Source organism: Arachis ipaensis, chromosome B7 (assembly GCF_059453495.1).
Source record: "Arachis ipaensis isolate K30076 ecotype BB chromosome B7, ASM5945349v1, whole genome shotgun sequence".
Classification (NCBI taxonomy): domain Eukaryota; kingdom Viridiplantae; phylum Streptophyta; class Magnoliopsida; order Fabales; family Fabaceae; genus Arachis; species Arachis ipaensis.
The window spans coordinates 127101587-127126450 of record NC_142442.1 but is presented as its reverse complement, the minus strand read 5'-3'; the positions used below and the strand labels follow the sequence as shown (position 1 = coordinate 127126450).

The window sequence follows — 24864 nt, the reverse complement described above, 5'->3', positions numbered from 1 at the left end:
CCGATTGACTCTTCCAGAAGATCTGCATCCTAGGCCATGGCCGCTCCGACAGTAAACGGGCTTGATCTTCTCTGCACTGCACGGAATTGAAGACGAAAAAGATGAAGAAGAAGATGAAGGGTTGTTGTTGTGAATGAGAAGAAGAAGAAGAAGATGAAGAAGAAGAAAGAAGATATGAAAAGAAGAAGATGAAAGGTGGGAACTGATGATGATAATGGGATGGGATGGGATTTGAGGTGGAGAGTCAGAGAGTAGGAGGAAGGAAAATTGGGGGTGGGTTTGGGGTGGGGGGAGAGACGAAGAGATGCTGGGTGTGGGTGGGGTGGGGTTTTATTTTTTTTTAATATTATTTTTATTAATAGTTAAGGGTAATTTGGTCCAAAAAATAGAAAAGGACGATTTTATAACGTTTTATAACGTTGAGGATGATTTTAATAACAAAAAAAGATTAAGGACGAAATTGATTGTGACCCCAGACCTTGGGACAAAAAAAGTACTTATCCCTAATATTAAAGAGCACTGAGAATATTAAAAAAATATATTAAAATATATTTAAATATTTAAAATAAAATAATAAAAAAATTTAAAATAATTATTTAAATTAATATTTTTTAGTAATTTTTTATCTAATAATTATTTTGAATAATATAATCTAAACAAAATTTCATTTATTATAATATATTTTTATATAAAAGTTGCTAAATATAAACCAGGGCAAAAAACGCTAATAAGCCAAGGCTGGAAATTATTTACGTATATCAGCCAAAATGAAAATTGTTTCACCAATGAGCCAAAGCATATTTATATATAATTCGAACCAGCATGGTTCGAACTAGACTAACACATAAATCGAACCAGCATAGTTCGAATTAGTAAGGAAAAGTTCACTATAATTCGAATCAAGGTGGTTCGAACTAGGACCACACATAATTCGAACCATATCAGTTTGAATTATACAAGGATTAGGTCACCAAAGTAATTCGAACCAGGGTGGTTCGAATTACACGTACCATATTTTGAGCTAGGCTGGTTCGATTTAGTGAGAGACAGACCTGTATATATATATATGGTTGTAAACGTGAGTTGCTCTCATTAGAGGGTCTAAGATGGCCAGTGACGAGAGTTTTGTAGTGTTGTTTCACCACAGAGGATTCATTAAGAGGAAAACTCGTTTCGGTGTGAAGTTCACAGATAAGGATCCTCTCTGTATTGTCGTGAGGCCTACGACGAGCTATGATGACCTTGTTAGGTCTGTACTGATGAAACTTGGTCTGGAAGGTGCAAAGCGGGTTAAGAAGTTTTTCTATCGCATTCCAATCACGGTGCTCCAGGAAACCGTGAAGTATGATTGTTTCATGATTGGTAGTGATGAGGACTTGCAAGTTATGTTTCTTTGTCGCCGGTAGTTTCCGGAGGTGAGGACACCAGAATTGTTGGCAAAGTTGGTTGATGTGGTATCCAGCTCAGGGGGTTCGAACTGGAATACCACCACTTTAGCCATAGCAGCCGGTTCAAATTCCAGACCTGCCGTTGCTTCTTCATCTGTCCCTGTGTACGAGCCACCGGTCCAACCTGTCGCCTCCCCTTCTTTTGCTGTTGATCTCAATGACAGCGTAGGTGACGAGGTCGGCACAGGGGAATTTCTGCCAACCTCTTTACAGTGTGTTGCACCGCTTGGGGTTGGGGACAGATTGTTGGGTGATGCAGAGGACGATGACGTCGAGTCGGATATGATTGATGATGACAGCGGCGATGATATCGGAGCGAGTGAGCCTGCAGGGGCGGGAGGTGGTTCTAGCTCTGGCACACAGTAGTATCCACCTCATTTTTCCTCTTTGGACTTGGATGCCATGAGGTAGGAGGGGGTTTCTGGGCTGTCTATTGGATTTGGAGCTAGGGATGCGGAAGGGACTGCTGGTCTGACAGAGTTCCAGGTTGGTCAGCAATTTCAGGATAAAGATGAAGCCCTGTTAAGTGTGAAGACTTACAGCATCCGGCGAGGGGTTCAGTACAAGGTAGTGGAGTCTGATTATCGCCAGTATGTGGGCAAGTGTTCTGAGTTCGGGAATGGGTGCACATGGTTGATTCGACTGAGTCTCCGGCAGCGCAAGGGCATTTGGGAGGTCAAACGGTACAATGGACCTCATACCTGTCTTGCCACCTCCATCTCGAGTGACCACAGGAGTTTGGATTATCATGTGATCTCGGCGTTCATTATGCCAATGGTTAGGGCTGATGCATCCGTCAGCATCAAGGTGCTCCTAAATGCCACTACCGCACACTTCGGTTTTAGGCCGACGTACAGGAGGGTCTGGTTGGCGAAGCAGAAGGCTGTTGCCCTCATCTATGGTGACTGGGATGAGTCGTACAATGAGATCCCCAGGTGGGTTTTGGGAGTCCAGTTGACGATGCCTGGTACTGTTGTAGTCCTACGGACGAGCCCTGTTCGAGTTGGTGGCAGTGTAGACGAGTCTCAAGCTTATTTTCACAGACTGTTCTGGATGTTTCCACCGTGCATCGAGGCATTCCGTCATTGCAAGCCGCTGGTTAGTATTGATGGCACCCATCTGTATGGCAAGTATAGGAGAACGTTGCTCATCGCAATTGCACAGGACGGGAACTCCAACATACTACCTGTGGCATTCGTACTAGTTGAGGGTGAGAATGCAGAGTCTTGGACATTCTTTCTCTCCCACCTCCGTCAGCACGTGACACCGCAGCCGGGTCTGCTGGTTATACCGGACAGGCATAACGGCATCAAGGCCGCGCTTGAGGCTCCCGACGGAGGTTGGTTACCTCCATCTGCATACCGTGCATTCTGCATTCGACACGTAGCGGCTAATTTTGCCCTTACATTCAAGGGCAAAGACGCACAGAGGCTTCTTGTCAATGCGGCTTATGCCAAGACCGAGGTTGAGTTTGATTACTGGTTTGATATTCTGCGGTCTGAAGACCCGGCGATGTGTGAGTGGGCGAACCGGATTGAGTATTTCTTGTGGACTCAGCATCGTGATGAGGGGTGGAGATTTGGTCACATGATCACGAATATCTCCGAGTGTGTGAACTCAATTCTCAAGGGTGTCAGAAACCTCCCTGTATGCTCGCTGGTGAAGGCAACATATGGAAGGCTTGCGGAACTCTTTGTTCGCACGCAAGGGGAGAGAGGCTCAGGCCCAGATGGGAACCGGACAAGAATTCAGTCAGCACTTGGTGAAGTGTATTGAGGCCAACTTGAAGACGGCGAGGTGCTTCACGGTGACTTTGTACGACAGGGATAACTCCGAGTTCACTGTATCAGAGACCACTCCGACGGGTTCTTTCTCATTGGGTAGCTACAGAGTATCGCTTGCCTCTCAGACATGTGACTGCGGGTACTTCCAGGCACTTCATTTCCCGTGTACACACCCACTTGCATGTTGTGCCTACTCACGGGTTACCTGGACCGCTTATGTTCACAGGGTGTATCGTCTTAGTTCGGTATTCATTGTGTATCGGATGGGATTCACACCTCCAATTCCGGAAGGTTTCTGGCCACCATATGACAGGCCCACTGTGATCCCGGACCCTGAAAAGAGGCGTGCGAGAGAGGGTCGTCCTAGGTCCACTCGGATACAGACCAATATGGACGAGGCAGATCCGAACCGGCCAAAGAGATGTGGCCTCTGTCGCCAACCCAGACACACACGTCGGAGTTACCCATAGCTCGGAGAATCGTCTCACACAGGGGGCCATTAGTAGCTGTATTCTTAGTGTTGGTACTTATTTTATTTAAGTTTCGATTTACGAAGTTGTAGTTGAGAAGTCTTGTAATTTGTTGATGTTTGTGTGTTGTATTGTGCATGTTGCATTAATTAATGAATATGTAATGTTTCACTTCGAGTCTTTCTAATAGTCTGCTGAATGCAAAGTTCAATAAATTAATCTACATATTACATTGATAGACGATGCGAAAACTATGAAAGTCACTGATCTAACCAATAAACACCCGTTTTTAAAGTACAACATGATAAACAAACAACAAAAGTAATCATGGCTAAAATAACAACAAAAGTAAACATGGCTAAGAAACATGGCTAACATACATTAATGAACATGAAGAAACAACATACATGATACATGAATCATCTAAACAGATGCAATCCCATAAAGCAACGACGGGGTACCCGTGTCCTATGACCTCTGCGGATGAGCGGCTCCTCGTCCTCGATCTCATCCTCCTCCTCATCCGGGGCAGGCTGTGCAGGTGGCCTAGGCTGGACGGGTGCCACAGACGGCCAGGCAACTGAATGTGGTGCAGCAGTGTAGGCGGAAGGAGGAGTTCCTCCCAACGCAAAATGGTCAGCAACAGATGTCGTAGGAGGCTCGTTCAGATCGACATCTAAAGGTGTCTGTGTCCCGGAACTCTGACCACGCCTACGGGCCGCCACGTCCTCCTGCATGATGGCAGAAATCTTGTCTAGAAAGTGTGAACCCCCGAAGTCCGCATCAAGCGTATCTGAGGCAAGGAAGTCTGCCCACTGTGATCCCGGACTAACCCATGGGGTACTCTCCTGAAGAGTCTGGTCATGGCCTGGTACACCAACGAAATAATCTCCAAGAGGCCCCGAACCAAGTCCAATGTCACCACAGTCAGCCCCGTCACCCATACCTGACCAATACCACTCGCCTCCATGTCCGCCATCATGGGAACTAACACCAGCAACTGCAACAGCCCCTGCACCATCCCCCCCCCCCCACGGGCCCATGCTGATCGTCGTCATCGTCGTCACGATGATCACCGTGGTGGTCCGCCGAAGCACGCCCTCTCCGTCTCCCTCCCTCCCCTCGTCGTCCGCCTCCACGGGGACCGGGATCGTCAGCCTCATCCATGGCCTGGTCCAGCCACCTCCACTCACGCTGGCTCCGTCGTGTCCCCACACGAGCTCTCCTCTCAACCCGACGCCTGTCCGGCACGTCATCAACACGATCTATGTCAGGAACTCGCCCAGCACCCCTCTGTGACGCCTCTACGGGAATAGGAACGGCTCTCGGATCCCCCAAGTACATCTCCGGAGACAGGAATCTCTTTCCATGCTGACTCCACCACTCCAAGAACTCATGTGACGGACCAGGGTCGGAAACAACATCAAACCTGAGCACGCTCTCTGCTCGGGACTCCCAATGGAGATGCCATGACTGCAAAGCATACAGAAACCATCGATCACCGCCTCGGCCGTCCTTCGACATCAGAAAGTCGATGTTCAGGGCGGGATGCGGACGGGGCTGGACCCCGCCAAACTACAGTAGAACCCTATCAATCTGATGCCACTCTATGACGGCAAAGTATATAAGTGACGTCACAGACCGCCACAACGCCGTATGCCGAGGCTCCAAAGCCTCTGGATGCACAACCTGAAGTACCTCGGGGCTGCTATACGGCATCTAGATAAACTGCACAGATAAGTCAACATTGTCAGGCCAACTCATGCACCCAATTCATATAGTTTGGTTAACTAAATAAACTTTGGCAATAGTTGACTCACCTCCCTGTCCTGTAACATGTCTATCCTCAGCCACCACATCTGCACTCTAGGACCCTTCTCGCTACCGGAAGGGTTGTAACCTGACCACCTGCATCTCACATGTGTGTCAAATGGATAATTAAATGTGTGAGAGATTTGTAATTGGCTAATAATGAACATGGAGTTAGCTATATTAAATTGAAATAGAGAAGCCTGGATAGAGTACCTCGAGGCCAACGGCCAGCTGAACATGTCATACCCTGCAGGCCTAAACCGAGGAAAGCGCCAGAAGATCCAGGACTGAAGTAGCTGTAGTGGGCCCGCTAACTTGACCACATGTCTGTTCGCCACTCGGCACATGCACCGGTACAACCATGCCAGTGCTGCAGACCCCCAGCTGTAGGTGCCCATCTCCTCAAGCCTAGCTACGTAGGGAAGCCATCTGATGTGAATGCGGTTGCCGGACTTGTCGGCAAACAGCTGCGTACCCAGCAACATCATGATGTAGGCGCAAGCAAATCGCTGCACAGTCTCCTCATCGGCTCCCTCGGGGCACTCTCCAAAAGTCTCCTGGAACCAGCTGCAGTTTATTGCGTACTTCTGAACCTGGCTGGGAGGAGGAATGACTCCAAGCAACTCCTGGAACCACTCCCAAGCTGGATGGCCACCCTAGATGTATATATGGAAATCTGAAAGGCAGCCGCTCACATAACGCCCGTCCACTGGCAACCCCAACTGGTATGCCACGTCCTGAAGTGTGATCGTGCACTCTCCGAACGGCATATGGAACGTGTGCGTCTCCGAACGCCATCGCTCAACGAAGGCACTGACAAGGGCTTCATCTAACCGGAACCATCTATCGTTCAGCCTCGCTAGATGGTATAATCCGGCCATCTGCAAGAATCGAACGTATCTCTCATCCAGTCGCATGCCCTGCTGCTGCCGCATGCTCCTGATGCATCTCTGTGGCTGCGCATTACATGCACCGCATTGTTAGAACCGACTTGATAACCAATGACAAAAATAACCCACACGATAAACCACTAGAGAAAACCGAGTACAGAATCTACATGCAAAACCAATATATCAAACCACATACAAAACCACATGCTCAAATCGCTAACATAAACCTCAAAGACATCCACCTATCTCAAACACATGCAAAACCAGTATCACGAACCGCTTACAAAAGCACATGCTCAACCACTTCCAATACCACCAAAATAAACCGCCAAGGTAAATTATGAACAAAACAGCATACAAAAGTACTAACAAAACCAATACTAAAAACAACCAACCCAAACCGGCAACATAAGCACATCAATAAACCCATATTATAAACCGCATAAAATTCCATTAACGAGCACCACATGCGAAAAAACTATCATATACCACTAACATAAGACAACTAACATAAACCACTAACATAAAACGGCTAGCATAAAACAACTAACAAAAACCACTAATATAAAACAACTAACATAAACCACCAACATAAAACAACCAACATAAACCACTAACATAAACCGGGTAACATAAAACAAGTAACATAAACCACTAACATAAACCACTAAGATAAACCACCTACTAAACCACCATCTAACCCGCATGCGAAACCTCTCAACTTAACCACTAGCAATACCACTACGATTAACCGATAACATAAACCGCCACTAAAACCGCATGCAAAACCACTAACTCACATATACCGCTATCACGAAGTTTTTTACGTACTAACCTCGTCGTTGATGACCCTGGCTATATGAGCAACTCCGTCCAACCGATATAACCTTGCCGGATCGTCCCTCATCGGCTGAGTATTCCGTTCAGGTCTTTGTCGAATCAAATCTGGGTCGTTTTCTATGGGATTTGGTGGGGCAGGGGAATGGAACAATGGTTCGAATAAGGCTGATTCGAACTCCTTATATAGCCGAAATTCACATAATTTGAACCAGCCTTACTCGAATTACTATTGGAGTCAAATTTAGAGTAATTTGAACCAGGTTGGTTCGAATTACTTGGGACGCCTACAAAGGGTATAATTCGAACAAGCCTAGTTCGAATTATGAAGACATAGAGTTCGAACCAAGTTGGTTCGAATTATGTGCATCAACTGTTCCTTACTAATTCGAACTATGATGGTTCGATTTATGTGTAAGTCAAGTTCGAACCATGCTGGTTCGAATTACATATAAATATGCTTTGGCTCAATGATAAAACGGTTTTCATTTTAACTGATATACATAAATAATTTTCAGCCTTGGTTTATTAGCGTTTTTTGTCCTATAAACCATGTTAATACCAAACTTACTTTTAATAAAAATTAAATTTACAAAATTAATTTTATATAAATTCTATTTAACAAATATCAGTCCAAACACAAATTTAATGGTAGATGAGAAGAATTTTTATTAGATCAATTACAAACGTAATCATGTTAAATGTTTTGATAGCCGAACTTTCACATGCAAAGATTATTCTTCGATACCTTTAACAAATATCTCAACATGATTTATTACATCCTTTCCTTAAACATGGGTAAATACAATCGACAAATGAAGACAAAATAATATGCATTCTATATGCATTTCTTTTTTGGAAACATACATTCTATATTCACATATGTCTACTAGATAAAAGGAGGGGGAAGCATATAGAATATACAATAATTATTACTGCTATTAATATTAGTTTATGTTGAAAGAGCTTATAACAGTTGATTTTTTGGCACAGCTCACCAAATTTCTATCTGTTTTAAATTTTTTTAAGTTGTTCATATGGCATTTTGGGATCCTTGTTTTTTTGTTTTTTTGGCATATGAAATTATTATTTTTACAACAACTTAGCTTTTACATGCTTTCAAAAATTCAAAAACACAAAACAGCCCATAAAAAAAAGACTTTTAACTTAAACCTAATCAATGATTAGGATTAATAATTATATATCTCATGCGAATTCTCCTATCAAACACATGATTTGTTCAGCTGAAAAGGATTTGGAACAACTTGCACTAGAGACAGAATTTGTCTCTTCTCAAGAACACTTGTCTGTCGAAAGATGTGCTAGCAGTAATCTATATATGTAGATTTGTCTCTCTATTTATACAGTAAAATTTGCCACTTACTTAATTTGACAAATAAACTAACTAGCCAATTAAACCAAGTTGGTTATACATTAGCGAGTCTAAGTTGAAGACTTGGTCTTCTCTTTGCATGCATTGAATTGGTGCTAACTTAAGTAGTATTCATTTCTCTTAACATTGGGGAAATTCGCAAACTGCAATCAACAATTGAAAAAGATAACATTAATACTGAATATTAATGGGCTTAAGAACTTTGGTGCTTGTAAAATGTCACTTTAAAGCACTCAAAATAGGTAATTACAGCAGCTATAACATCTGATATATTCGAATAATAATAATTAAGATGCGGGCCTTTGATCATTTACTCTTCATACCAACAACCAAGAGTCAGAGAAGGTAGGTACCAGACCCCATTATCTTCTTCCTAAATAATAGTGGAATTGTCAGTGTTGGATGTGACATCTATTATTACAATATTGTTTTTTGGGAGAATTTTAACTTAAATAAATAGGGTTGAATTCCTTTTTTTAATTTTCTCAAATGTTCTGACTGCAGAGATTTATTATCCTTCACGTCAATCCCAGCCCTTGCAAAATTGTAGCTGCAACGCAATGTGAGTGAGGTTGCTACAAATGACCAAGTTGCATTGGGAACAGGTATTGTTATAAGGAATAGCTTAATTTGACTGCTAACTAAATTGGATTAGCTCACTAGTTCACTTAAATAAATGTGGGAGTTCGAATTCTGTCTTGTATATATAACAATTTATTGACCAACAATAAACTCTTAAATAGAGCTCAATATCACATCGGATTAATTTTTGGACCGTAAAATTAAAGGATACCTTAAGAAACAAAAGAAAAAAAAAAACAAAAAGCTTAATTTGACTGGCTTTGATGCGGAACCAGCAGTTTGATGAGAAAGATCCCAAGCTTTTCAATTGCTTCTATCTTGTTTAGCCTCAACACTAGTTGGGGTTACTTTCATTGATTGGATCAGCATCCACAGAGCATGGACTTGGAGTTTTGTGAGAACCTGCCCAATAAACACGATTTTAATTTGTACATGTTGGTGCGTGTCACTAGATTCCTTAGCTTATTAAGAGATAGAGAGCAGAGATGCTCTTAAAAAACTAAGTAAATACAAGGGATAAGTATTGTTTTGATCCATCATGTTGAGGGTCGGAATCGAAACTGTCCTCAACGTAATTTTCAATTTAGAATCATACTTAACGTTTTTTTTTCATATTAAAATCGTCCTTTTAATTTTTTTTGGACAAAAATACCCTCACCACTACCAACACAATTACCTCCTCCACCAGCACCATCACCAACACCAACACCACCACCACAACCAGCATCAGCACCAGCACCACCACTAACACCAACACCAACACCACAACCACAACCACCACCAGCACCAAAAAAGCAGAAAACAACACCAAACAGAAACAAAAACAACATCAAACAGAAACAGAAAGCAAGAAAGCAAAAGCAAGGCGTGAGGCGGAGGCGGCGAGGCGTGAGGCGGAGGCGGCGAGGCGTGAGGCGGCAGAAGCGAGGCGGAGGCGGCGACACGGAGGCGGCGAGGCGTGAGGCGGCAGAAGCGAAGTGGAGGCGGCGAGGCGGACTCCAACGGCAGTGGCTCGCCGTCCCCCTTCCCCCCTTTCCCCTTCTCCCTCCTCCTCCCCCCTCCCCTTCCCCCACCCCGCGTCCTTTCCCCCTTCCCCTTTCGCCGCTGCCGTCCCCCTCCCCCCTTTCCCCATCCCCCCACCCCGAACCCGCGTCCCCTTCATTTTCTTCCTCTTCTTCTCCGGCTTCTTCCACTTCCCCTCCTCCCTCTCTTCGCCGCCGGTGCCGTCCCCCCATCCCCCCTTCCCCTTCGTATACCCTTTTCTTCCCCCACCAACGCGTTTTTTTTTATTTATTTATTTTATAATTTTTTTTATTACAGGGATAGTTTAGGAATAAATTAAAAAATTTTATTGGAAATGACGATTTTAAATTCAAATACAATTTTAAAGATAATTTTAAATCAAAATATACATCAGGGACGGATTCGATTTCGACCCTCAACGTGAGGGACCAAAACAATACTTATTCCTAAATATAATTTGAAACTGAGGATATTTGTGTTTGTTCTACATATATATATTACGCCGCCGGAGATAAACGTAACTAATCATGCAAGTAGCTAGTCCAAATTCATTTCATATTGTGACAAGTTTTGTTGCCTCTTGTTGAGTAAGTTAAACGATTATTGGTATTACATGCAAAGCTACATTTGCCCTTATGCATATATTATTATTATTATTATTATTATTATTATTATTATTATTATTATTATTATTATTATTATTAATCTTTTACGTGTAAGGCTTCTGTCACCACGTACGATGAAAAGGATGCTAGCGGCGGTTGAAGAACTTTTGATCAGGCCTTGTGAAAGTGATTCCATAGAAAAATGGTTTCGGTGTAGATGACATGCAATAATCCAAATTTTAACTAGCGGTGGAATCCGAATTCTCTGTGGACAGAACTTCATTTTAATGAAAATTAAAGAATAAAGAATATGAAAGAAGGTACTACTGTTTATAACCTTGATTATGATTGACATGTCGATTCTAACAAACCCACATATTTTACTCTTCTCGCGTGGTGATAAATAATTAAGGGATATTTTTGTAAAGATGCGTAAAACGTTTTTTTAAAGATGTTTACGTGTTGTATTAATGAATCGGTTATTTTTAAATTTTTTAATAAATTAGAATAAAATTGATTTTTTTATAATAATAATAATAAACCTAAAATTTTTTTAAGAATTTAATTATATTTTTAAATTTTTAGGAATTTAAATATCTGTAAAATAAAAAATTAGGGATATATTTATTTTTTTATAAAAAAATTTAAAGATATTTAGTTTAGATTGTATAATTCGATCAGATTAAACCGGGTCTAATAATTATAATGCAGATAATTGGATTTATTATTATTGCTATAATAAATCGATTTTATTCTGATTTATTAAAAAATAAATTATTAATCAGTTTAATAAAGATGTCCAATAATAACATAACACATGTAAACATCTTAAAAAAAAGATATTTTTAGTGTCTTTATTAAAGTGGTCTCCAATAATTAAATATAATTTAACAATGTAAGACAAAACTGACCTCACATCTTCTCTAAAAACACTGCCAGAGGTTTCTAAAGCGCCTTTTATTTATTTTTCTAAAATCGGACATTAATTTTTTTTAACTAATTTCTCTCCTCTTTGTTAGAATATAGTTAGGATTAATTAATATCGATTATAATTATTCAATATATTTATATATTTATTATAAAATATTATTTTTTTAATTTTTTTAGCATTATATATAACTTTGTATAATATATCATTCCTTAACTTTTCTGTTATTATTGAAAGTTCTCAAAACATTTAATTATTATTTGTTCTACTTATCTACTATGTTCTAATTAACTCAAGGATCAATTTTATTCCACCTTCTTTAAGAATGTATTTGTTTTTATTGCTACTGCTGCTACTAAATTTACTAGTTCTATTTCTCTCAACTCGTCTCTTATTTTTCTATTTAATATTACGTCTTTTTTTAAGCATTTTCTCTTTTTTTTTTTGGTAATACTCTTGTTGCTATTTTTGCTCTTTTAGATAATTCTAAATGATATTTTAGTTTCAGTTATTTCATCATATGTCTCTTTTGCATCATTTTTTTTGTCTTTATTTACCACTACAAATACATCTTCTATCAACACTGCTAATAGTTTCCTCTTGCATGCAACACATAGAGTTCTATTTCACAGTCAAATCTTAATCTCCATAATACTTATTTTATTCCAAAATTAAACTTTAATCTTATTTCTGTTGGTCAACTTGTTGATTTTGATTTTGATGTCAATTTTTTTATTTTTGGTTGTCACGTGTAGGATTGTTGAATGGGACAAATCATCGGAGCTAGACATAAGGTCAGAAAGTTGTTTGAACTCGAAAATCTTCATATTCTTCCTACGTCAAATCTCTGTACTATTTCTTTTCCATCTACCCTTCACTTGTAGCATCACCGTCTTGCCTACAACTCCTTAGAAAAATTGCATCCACTTGTGTCTAAGGGTGTTCTAGGTCAGATTAATAATGAGTCTTTTGATTGTATTTTTTTGTCAAACTGCAAAACAACCAATTTTATCTTTTCACAATAATTTATCTCTTACTTGTTCTCCTTTTGATCTTATCTACTCTAACGTCTGGTCCCCACTCCTACCGCTTCTATGGGAGAGACTCGATACTTTATAGTTTTCATGGATGATTATTCACGCTTTACTTGGGTTTATTTGATGACTAATCGCCATGAGTTGTCTTAGATTTATATTAATTTTCCCATTATGATTAAAACATAGTTTTTCAAGGTCATTACATTTTTTCGACGCGATAATGCTATGGAATACCGTAACTCCAAACTTTAAATTTTCTTGCTGAACATGTTACTTTGTATGAGTTTTCTTATCCTAGTACCTCTCAACAAAATGGACGGCTGAATGCAAACACCGTCACATTCTTGACTCTGTTCGTGCAATGCTTATTTCTTCTTCGTGTCTTGGGCGTACTTGGGGTGAAGTTGTTCCCACTACTGTCTATGTTATCAATAGACTTTCTTCTTCTGTCGTTGGTAACATTACTCCATTTGAGCGTCTTTATCATACCTCTCCAGATTACAGTTCTCTTCGAGTCTTTGGTTGTATCTATTTTATTCTTCTTCAACCTCATGAACATAGTAAACTTGAACTTTAGGCTCGCATGTGTTGTTTTCTTAGTTATGACACTGAACACAAGGATTATCGTTGTTGGGATCCTCTCTCTAGACGTATTTGTATGTCTCGTCATGTTGTATTTTGGGAGCATCACATGTTTTCTAGGTTCTCCTCATTTGAGTCAATTCTTCCTACTCAGTCACCATTTTAACTAACCCAATATTGATATTTTTTCTAGTAATGATTCTACAGATTCTACAGATTTCACTAATCCTTCTGTTGTCATGCCTTCTCCCTTCAATCGTTTTTTTAGGGTAAGAAATTCACCTCCTCATCTTTTTTATTATCACTATTTTTCTACTATTTTTTCATCACCATGAACTTAAATTTTTTCGAGAAGCCCCCGTAAATCCAAATTGGCAGCAAGCAATGAAAGAAAAAATTTAGTCACTTGAAAAAATACACACTTGGGACTTGGTTAATCCTCTTTCTGATCACAAAATTGTGGGTAGTAGATGGGTATACACGATTAAGACTCGCTCTGATGTTCTATTGACTATTATAAGGCACGATTAGTTTCTCAAGGATGTACGCAAGAGTATGGTATTGATTATGAAGAGACTTTTGCTCTTGTTACTCATCTCACATCTGTTCGCACTCTCCTTGCCATTGTTGTGGTTATAAAATGGTCTCTCAGTCAGATAAATGTGAAGAATGTATTTCTTAAGGGAGATTTAAAAAAGAAGGTCTATATGAAACCACCCCCGAAATATTCTTGTCCTTCTAGCAAAGTCTATCTCATTCGTAAAGTACTTTATGGTCTTAAGCATGTTTCTCGTGAATGATTTGAAAAGTTCAGCACTACTATATGCAATCTTTGATTTTACTTGCAGCTCTCATGAGAATGCTCTCTTTATTCATAAAAGTGAACGTGGGGTTGTTCTTCTACTTTTGTATGTTGATGACATGATCATTAGCGGAGACGATGTTGATGGTATCTCTGATCTTAAAGCATCCTTTCACCACACTTTTGCGATGAAAGATCTTGATTTTCTCAATTATTTTTTTGGTCTTAATGTCATTTTCTCAGATGACGACATCTATCTCTCTCAAGTTAAGTATGCTTCTGATCTTTTTGTTCGAGCCAAAATTACAGATAGTCACACTGAATCTACTCCTCTTGAACCTAATGTTCGGTTTACTCTTATCGATGGCACTATTTTAGATAATCCTACTCTTTATCGACAGTTAGTTGGAGGTCTTGTCTACTTGACTGTCACACGACTAGACGTTGCCTATCCAATTCATGTTCTTAGCCAGTCCTTGTCAGCTCCTTGTACTACTCACTATGCTGCAGTCCTTCACATTCTTTGCTACATCAAAGGTACTATGTTTCATAGTCTTTACTTTTTTGTCCACTCATCCTTAATCCTTTAGGCGTACTCTGATGCTGATTGGGCTAGTGAACCCACTTATCGTCATTCTATTATTAGTTATTATTTGTTTCTTGATGACTCTCTCATTTTCTAGCAAACTAAGAAACAAACGTTCACTGTTCGATTAAGCATTGAAATTGAATACCGTGCTCTCGCTAACACCACTGCTGAGGTTATCTCGATTCGTTGGCTTCTCGAATACTTGGGTGTCCTTCAATAATCCCCAATTGATGTTTATTGTGATAGTTGTAGTGCTGTTTAGAATTTTCATAATGATATTTTTCATGAACGCACCAAACACATTAAGATTGATTGTCATTTTGTTCGGCAACTTCTCCTTATCATCCTACTCGTTTTCGGACTCTAGTGTCCAAACTCAAGATAGTATCTTTAGCTCTCACTCTAGTTCGAGAGGGATGTTAGAGTATAATTAGAATTAATTAGTATCAATTATAATTATTTAGCATATCTATATATTTATTATAGGATATTATGTTTTTATAGTTTTGATTCTTCTAACATCTATACATAGCCTTATATATTGTATCATTTCTGAACTCACTAAATAATATATGAACTATGCTATGTGTACGCCAAAATTAGCTACTAGTATAAAATACATGTTGGAATATAAATATACATTGAAAATAAATTAAACCATATATGTATTTATACACAAATATATTTGTGGTTGATTTTAATGTTTGATTTTAATGTATAAATAACATTTTTTATTTTGATGTACAAATATATTTATAATTTCTAAATCTGATTGTTAGCTTCTCCCACGTAAACCAAAAGTCTGTGAGTTGATTTTGATATATTACGAAGAATAGAGAATAGAAAAAATCTAGAGGGCAGCATTTTTATTGAAATTTGGTCAGTACTTAACCATAAAAAAAAATGAGTAATCCTAGACTATTAAATGTTATCTCACATTATAAAAAATATTAATGATGACTAATTGATGGCTACACATCACAAATTCTGTTGGCCCTAGCACTCTTAGTAGGAATAAGTTGTGCTGTGTTAATGTGCGATATACTCATTATTCATTTGTCAAACGTTTTTTTATTAGTGCAAATGTATTTTGGTCGCTATGATCATCATGCATCTTCAAACCGCCTATTTATATTGTATTATATATGAATTATGAAAACGTGCGTGCAAATTAAAACAACTTTATTTATCAATATATTATGTAAATTTATTTTCCCTCCGATGAGTATGTGAAGCTATGACTTGTATGTAAGCTCTGTTAATATTCATTTTACTGTTGCAGCCAGCAGCGGTTATTATGAATTAACCATCCTCTTAAGGTTAATATAAGGAATAATGATCTTTGATTAGTTCATATTGAACAATGTAATAGTATGTATAGGTTCATCAGCTTTAGGATTAGTCATGGTTATTTGTGAGAGCCGTATGCATAGTGACATATACTCAACAGCACATGCATGAATGAATTAATTAGGTAGTTTAGAGATGCCAATTAATCCCAAGTTAAGCTGTATCAGCATGCAATAATTTGTTCTTGTTAGAAACGAATGATTAAGTCAACTTAATACAAGGACATATATATATAGTTAAACTTAGCTTACAAAATTCAACGTGACCAATATTATTTTTCTAATGCCATGTTGTTGGATTGTTTTGCTATGCTTTATTATTTAATTTAAACCTCACAATTAGGAAACTTGGAACCAATAATCTATTCAAAGTATCAAATGACCAGTAACTACTCCTTCTTATATATAAATTCAATTCATATGTGATTGAACTGTAAAAGTGCCACAAGAAGAAGCGGGTTCTGCTTAGAAAGAACAAGAAACGATGGTAATCTTTGATGTTTTATTTCAGTTTTACATGAGCCAGGAATTTGAATGTTCCTAAAACATATATTACTCAACAGGGAATCTGCAGAGATATGGTGGGTACCCAACAAGGGCTACGAAGGAAAGGAGGAAACAGAGCTGCACTTTTTGTATACGGTAACTAATTAACAGCATAGCTAGCTTCCTTCCAAATCAGTATTATATTATGTTTAGTTTGTTGTGTTTTTATTTGAAGTTTGTAATTATATTGGTGCATGCAGCTATGGAAGGACTAGAGAACATGGCGTTCGTTGCCAATGCGGTGAGCCTAGTAACATATTTCTTTGGCTTCATGAACTTCAGCTTAACAAAATCTGCCACAACCTTGACCAACTTCATGGGAACTGCATTCTTGCTATCTCTAGTTGGAGGATTCATCAGTGATACATGTCTGTCTAGGTTCAAAACATGTGTTATCTTTGCATCCATGGAATTGCTGGTGAGTACAACAACTACATAGCATCATGATTACAGCTATCATTATTCATTGAGGAAATAATCAATCAAGTGCTAATTAATAAGGAAGAATTTTGAAACAAAAATGGATATTATAATAAGTATATAGTCCTCAATTATTGAAGTATATCACCAGCCTCATCGCCAACAACCATCGCAAGAATAGTCTTGAGTTAGATATAAATAAATATCTTCTTCGCAAGAGTAGCTCAATTTGCAGTGTAAGATGGCGACACCAAAATGCATCCATTATTATTATAATGATGATGATGATGATAATAATAATAATAATAATATTAATTTTTCTGAGGTCAACATCGTCCCTTGCCTTTAGTCAAAACTTGCTAAAATTGGCAAGAATTTTTTCTTTAATTTCAATCCATCCATATTATATCTACTTATCTAGGAAATTCATTACCCTTTCATAAAAAAACAAAATAATAATTTCTACCGCAAATATTTAAAATACTAACAAAATTTTTTATTAAAAAAGAAAAAGTATAGGTAGACAATGGGAATACTAAACTGTGAATAATGGATATGTCGGATGTTGAATTTAATAGGTATGTAGATGATTATGTTCATTATTTTTAATTGGATGGTTATTTCTTTTTATTCGATTTACTCATGTACAGTTAACAATGACTGCATGTTTAATTTACTAGGTGTACAGATAGTTATTCTCATGTTAATGTTTAAGAAGTAATTTGAGAAGTGGAGTGTTTTTTTTACTTTATTGAGTCAATTATAGAGCGCATTATTCACATTATTTACAAAAGTCATTGTCTTTCTAGCAAAACCCATTAAAAAACAAAACTAATCTTTTACCCAAAAAAATAAATTTCTTACGACAAAAATACCAAAACTTTATTTTTTTTAACTTTTTAAACAAAATTAACCAAAATTCTCAAATTATCCCTATTCTTCACCTTTAAACTCACGCCACCACCGTTTCTTTAATTTCACTCCATCCGTGTCGTATCTACTTACTTAGGAAATTCATTACCCTTTTATGAGTAAAATAATCATGTTAAGCTTTCAAACATATATCAATCAAGCATCAATTTAAAATGAATTTAATTCGTATGTGTTCTAATCTACCTAGACTCCAACTGAGGTATAGCACAGAGATATCGCAAGTGCTATGAGAACTCATCGAATATTCTTCAATATCGCGAGGTGGCTACCTGCCAAAAATACTCAATGCTCAAGTTAGTGTTTATCCGAGTAGTGTTTTAGGAAATTTGGAAAAGGATTGTTTTATTCATACCTCTCTATCTTCCTTGCTCATCTGATTTTTTAATTACTCGGACAATATATCCATTTCAACTATGTAATTATTACAAAATAATTTGTCTTTAATCAGCATATAATATAATTTATTGTAACCAACTTCAAAAAAAAGTTCATTGTGTTATAGGTCATTTCTTGATGTTAATTTGAGCTACTACATCAGAAGGATCATATGCATAAAAAAATTTCGATAATACTAAGAAGACAAAAAACAATATGTCCAAATAGTCTAAATTTATCTTATTTAGTATATATTTATTGTATAGTGTATTAAATAAAATAAAAGGATAAGATATATTTTTTGTCTCTGAAATTTGTTAAAAAATTTAAAAATACCCGTATTTAACGCAAATAAAAAATTTTTAGAACAAAATTGAAACAAAATAAAATTTAGTAATATTTTTGAAATTTTTAATAAACTAGGACAAAAAGTATACTTTACTCAAACAAAAAATAGTACGTTTTAGCAGTTTTTAGCTAATATTTTTCTATTATCAAACATTTCCAAAAATTTTATACCAACACAATCAAATGAATTATCACAACAAAACAAGTGTTTGACTTAACCACTACTTGAAAAGTAACATTAACATAAGCTTCTGATTAATAACTTTTAACATAAACTAGTTGATGTAATTGCAGGGATATGGTCTGCTTACAGCTCAAGCACACTTCCAGCAGCTAAGACCAATATCTTGCAAGAATGGAGCAGCATCACAGATGAGTCATTGTGATGCTGCCACAGATGGACAGGTTGCAATACTCTACACTGGGCTCTACCTTATTGCATTGGGAACTGGTGGTGTTAAGGCAGCATTGCCAGCATTAGGTGCAGACCAGTTTGATGAGAAGGACCCTAAAGAGGCTCCTCAAATGTCAAGCTTCTTCAACTGGTTCTTGTTTAGCCTAACCATAGGAGCCATTGTTGGTGTTACTTTCATTGTTTGGGTCAGTACCAACCAAGGATGGGCTTGGAGTTTTACTATTTGCACTATTGCAGTCTTGTTTGCAATCATATTCATATGCATGGGCAGGTCTTTATATAGAAACAATGCCCCAAAGGGAAGTAGCCCTCTAGTTCGAATCATTCAGGTAAACAACAATAACAACAATAACCATTCATCATGAATTTTTGTAATAATACATTGGAATTGGACTCATGTTTTGTTGAACTACCAGGTTCTTGTAGTAGCCTTGAGAAACAGAAAAGTTCAGATTCCAGAGAATGCAGAAGAACTGCATGAAATTCATGAAAAAGAAAGAGTGGACAATCATGAAATCATTAAAAGGACAAACCAATTCAGGTTATAAAATTATGGACTAACAAATCTGAATTCTCTTATGCTTCATTATTTAATATGACTAGTAGTAACTTTCTATTAGAAACATCATCTTTTTCCTTATCAGACCTTATGTGAAAATTGAATTTCCAGATTCTTGGACCGCGCGGCGGTTGTCACAAACAATGATGGACCATGGAATCTGTGTACAGTGACACAAGTAGAGGAAACAAAAATCCTAATCAGAATGCTACCAATAATACTCAGCACAATATTCATGAACACGTGTTTGGCACAGCTTCAAACCTTTAGCATACAACAAGCCAACACCATGGACACCAACCTCCATGGCTTCAAAGTGCCAGGTCCCTCAATCCCAGTCATCCCTTTGTTGTTTATGTTCGTCCTAATCCCTTTATACGACCGCATCTTCGTCCCACTGGCACGAAGATTCACAGGGATCCCCACAGGGATCACACACCTTCAGAGGATTGGAATTGGATTGGTTCTGTCAGCTATTTCCATGGCAGTGGCTGGTTTCGTTGAAACACGCCGCAAATCAGTGGCCGTACAACACAACATGGTAGATAGCACAGAGGCTCTTCCAATGAGTGTGTTCTGGATTGGTTTCCAATATGGCATTTTTGGAGCTGCAGACATGTTTACTATCATAGGTCTTCTGGAGTTCTTCTATGCAGAGAGTTCAGCTGGAATGAAATCTTTAAGCACTGCAATAGCTTGGTGTTCTGTGGCATTTGGTTACTTCACAAGCACAGTGGTGGTTGAGGTGGTTAACAAAGTCAGTGGAGGGTGGCTTGCAAGTAATAACTTGAACAGAGACAACCTTAATTACTTCTATTGGCTATTGGCTGTGATGAGTGTTCTCAACTTTGTGTTTTACTTAGTTTGTGCTTCTTGGTATAAGTACAAAGCAGTAGAAGACAAGCACCGTGATTCAAAAGATAATGCTCTTGAAATGGTTAATGCGTAGGCCTGCACGCTCTTCACTCTTCACTGTAATTTATAAATTATATGCTGCTGTTAATTCTTATAAGAAGCTAGGTAAACTGTATAACAAGGAAATTGTTATTATTAATAACTGAAAATAATGATTGTAGTTGGCTTTTGTGCTATGGTTCCTATTAAGACAGCAATGACTATTGGTTCCCAAATTCATTCCTGGATCATCATCAAGCAATCATACTGCAAGTTAAATAAAGTAATATAAGAAGCAACCCTTGCATATAGCAAGTGCAGCATGTTAATGAAGGGCGTAATATTAATGTCCATCAGTTATTTTTCAAAGTTCCGCAGTAACGAATATGAAGGATCCTATGACCCAGAACAAGAAGGCTTCTCAGTTCTCAATTGTTTTTCCTTCCAGCAAATTTAAGCGCTGTTTCTGGCAGCAACTCAACTGCGTCCTACCACATAACTTGAGGCATGCAAGTTGATTGCTGAAAGAGCAAAAACATAACTCTTCATCGTGCTAAACATAGTACTTCCATTCATTAATTAGCTGCTAATCATGATATGACTGAGAGTTGATGTCATGAATTGTCGATTCCCATATGTTTGAAATCTTAAAAAGTTAGAAGTTATACTTTGTTCATGATTATTGTCTTTCTTTTCTTTATTTCTTTCTCTACTTTCTTTTCTTTTTAATTTTACACTTGGTTCGAGCAAGGTCTTTTAACTGTAACTGTAAAGGCAAGCCTATTCTTACCAGACAAGAGTTATATTTGATTTTTAAGTTTTCTTTTTTTTTTCCGAAAAGAAATCAACACCAAAAAGTAGAACTTATGACAAACTAGGAAAATAAACAAAAGAACAAATAAGGAACAAACTAAAATATTCAACACCTAATCTATACAATATCATGTACTCTATTAAGAATTAAAATAGAAATCAGAATGATCAAAGCAGAAACAGAAGAATTTCAACAGGAAGGGGACGTAACAAGATTTCAAGAACAATCAATATAACTAAAATTAATACACGAACAAATGATTAATCATAATGCCCATTGCCCAATGGGGGACTTTTTACCCTCCCTGATCCACAATGCCTGTAATAGGGGTTGAGGTTGACCAAAACAATAAACTAACCCACCCTTGCCGGAATTGGGTTGAGGGGATGATAAATCTGCTTTGATCAAGTTTATCAATCAAAGCTCATTTATAGGCCAATGAAAAATCATGTTCAGACAAACAAGGATAAATGCCAACCAACCATAAACCATGCTCAGACAATTGCACAAATGACCGAATGACATCAATTCGGATTGAGAGGAGGATGTTTGATCATGGAATTTAGAGGGAAATACTTGGTTCCATGTCAAAGCATTCCTCGAGTTTCCAGCATTCAAATAACTTACATGAGGAACACAAAATAAAATCAATCATCATTCATCTTTCATTTTACTTTTCACCGTGGACCTTTTGGCAAGGAGCAAAATATTGCAGCCTACCACTAAATGAATAAGACATTCATCATTATTGGGTCATTGACAAATTCACGTCAATGAATAAGATTCATCAGAAACTATATTCACGATGAGCAGGCTCCTGCTCATCTCAGAGAAGTGTTGAACACCGATGACAGCTCACTCCCGACTAAAACAGGAGCAGCGATCAATTCAGAAGAAATGGACCTATGTATCTGGAACCACCTTTCATCATCATAGGAAGGCAGCAGGAATCATGTCAGGAAATTGCCACAGCCTTGTTTCCAGATGTGAGTTTATGATGTGCATCAATGTCAGATACTTTGGATGGAGGCCAGTACCTAAACATGGATCTACCAACAATGCTCTCAAGAGGGAGTGGACCCCTGATATTAAAAAAAACCAGTAAATATGATCAGTAAAGCGTCAAGATTCAAGAATCGTTATATCTATAAATATATAATAGTAAGTTATACATAATAAAAATTGTGAACTCTGGTAGCATGTTTACATAAAGCCAGATATTTGAGAAGAACGGCATCAACAATCAGATGAAAATGTGTTGTCCCCCTAAAGCAGCATACTCTCCAATGGAACAACAAACAAAAGTCAGTTACAAAGAGATTGAAGTTACCAGTTATGTGAGTCAAAGCTGTTATTACGATTATCTCCCAACACAAAAACATATCCTTCTGGCACAACCTGCAGCAAAATAAAAAACAAAAACATTAACCATGCTGTAGTTCCACAATCAATTGACAGAAATATTATTCCCATGGCAAATACAAAACATTACCGTTAATTCCATTTCATAAGCAAGAGGCTCTAAAATGAATTCCTCTTCTTCAGCAACACCATTCACAAGTAATTTACCATCTCGAACCTGACAAAAGAAAACCACAACACGCATACAATGTAAGATATTATCGGATAAATGCTTTGTAATCTGATAAACTAATTACTCAGAACATAGAACTTACTTCAACAGTGTCTCCAGCCTTAGCTACAACCCTTTTTATAAACACGTCAGAGGAAGAGAAACCAAATTCCTACACAACATAAAACCAAACGATAAACATCATCATTGATTAACAACTCAACTGCATAATGCAATTCTTAAAAAGCTCCAAATTCTAAAAGCAACTGAAGGAGTTGGTTCACTTACTTGTAAAACAGGAGGTGCCTTAAAAATCACTATATCTGAAACGTTAGGCTTTCTAAAGAAGAAAGAAAACTGCAACACCATTAACCGAAAAAGGGGAACAATTAAATATATATATAAAAAAAATGGAAACAACAAACAAGACCAAAATCCACAAAAATTAAATTAAATTACTGAGAAATTAAACATTTCTTCTTGTCAAGGTGAAAGTAAAACCAACCTTTTCGGCCATAATGCGATCACCGACTTCGAGGGTTGGGTACATAGAGGAAGAGGGAATAGACCTAGGTTCAGCCAGGAAGGACTTGAAGAGCAAGCTAACGGTGACGGCGGTGAACGCGGCCTTCGCATCCTCGGAACACACGTTCAACACCCGCGAGAGCCACCTGCTCTTCCCAGCTTCAACGGCGGAGACAGCGCTAGCGGCCACCTCCTCCGAACACAGCGTTCCGCCCTTATCGACCTCCCAGCTTGTGGTGGTGGGATTAGGGACGGATTCGTTACACGGAAGCCACTTAGAACCCTGCAAGAAAGGTATGATGGAAGAGGTCTTGAAGGGCGAAATACCGAAAATACCCACGGAAGCCGACGATGAACCAGAAACTCCGACCGTTGACTTCATCATGGAGATCAAGCCCAAGACGATCGGGTTGCTGCAGTTATCGCCGAAAATCTCTCCGGCGAGGGTGGTGTAGGCGCAAGGATTGCGTGGCTTCGGCCGCCGGAGATGATCGGAATGGAAGCTTCGGACACCGGCGGTGGGATCTCGGTCATGTTTTGGGCTAACTCCGAAGAGGCGAGAATGGATCCAGCATTCTTGGAGGCAGCGGGAATTGGATATGCGGGAGGTGGCGGTGGAGACAAGGTTGTGGGCGACATAGCCGGAGAAGGAGAAGGTTACGCGGATAGCCATAAAGACGAAATAGTAGAGGTTGAGGAAGAAGATTAGGTACACTGTGATTTGGGGGAGAACGATTGGGGAGGGACGAAACCCTAGCAAGCGATGAAAGCCATTTCTTTCGAAGGAACTAGTAAAGGGAGTGCAGAAGAGGTGAATTGAAGGGTGTGGTGGAACTCAGGGGAGTGAATCGCCGGCGATAACACTCCCACGGCGTTAACAGAATTAGGGAGTCACGGGGGGGGGGGGGGGGAGAGAGAGAGAGAGAGAGAGAGAGAGTGTGTGAGAATGGAAATGGTTGAAAGTCAAAAATAAGACTGAGAGAGGATTATAGGTTTGTTTTATTTTGGGTTTATATATACGGCGGCTACCCTCGGTGTACCTGCACTTTCCCTCGTCATAATCATAAATTGATATAAATTGATAAATTCATACTCATCAATAGAATACTATTGTGAAATTAACTACTACTAATAAAACATTAAGACAGTGTCAAATTATGTTCTATTTCTATTTATTTTGCATATATAAATTTGTTTAATGAAAATTATGCTTAAAATAAAACACAAACCATCTAATATATTCTCATAAAATAAAAGAATTTCATATAAAGTTGACTGTTATAAATTTATGATAAAAAATTTATGTAGTACTCATAAATCTTATTTGTGGA

General features: G+C 38.2%; 2 protein-coding genes and 2 pseudogenes across 2 annotated transcripts; 2 read left to right on the top strand and 2 right to left on the bottom strand.

Annotated features, from left to right (window-relative positions):
* The first annotated feature begins 1106 nt into the window (after positions 1–1106).
* Positions 1107–7628, top strand: LOC148554065 (uncharacterized; annotated as a pseudogene).
* LOC148554066 (uncharacterized) lies at positions 4457–5421 on the bottom strand (annotated as a pseudogene).
* An 8853-nt stretch (positions 7629–16481) lies between the features above and the next one.
* Positions 16482–20811, top strand: LOC107610190 (protein NRT1/ PTR FAMILY 4.5). The gene is made up of 6 exons (XM_016312291.3): positions 16482–16618; positions 16695–16773; positions 16878–17095; positions 19048–19497; positions 19585–19709; positions 19839–20811. Exons 1-6 carry the CDS (start codon positions 16616–16618, stop codon positions 20674–20676), a joined length of 1713 nt encoding a protein of 570 aa, XP_016167777.1. The 5' UTR covers positions 16482–16615; the 3' UTR covers positions 20677–20811.
* Positions 20812–21937: 1126 nt separating this feature from the next.
* LOC107610191 (thylakoidal processing peptidase 1, chloroplastic) lies at positions 21938–24622 on the bottom strand. Its single transcript, XM_016312292.3, has 6 exons — positions 23514–24622; positions 23297–23365; positions 23112–23180; positions 22928–23014; positions 22766–22833; positions 21938–22517 (listed from the first exon to the last, which is right to left on the bottom strand). Exons 1-6 carry the CDS (start codon positions 24204–24206, stop codon positions 22391–22393), a joined length of 1113 nt encoding a protein of 370 aa, XP_016167778.2. The 5' UTR covers positions 24207–24622; the 3' UTR covers positions 21938–22390.
* Between the last annotated feature and the right edge of the window lie 242 nt (positions 24623–24864).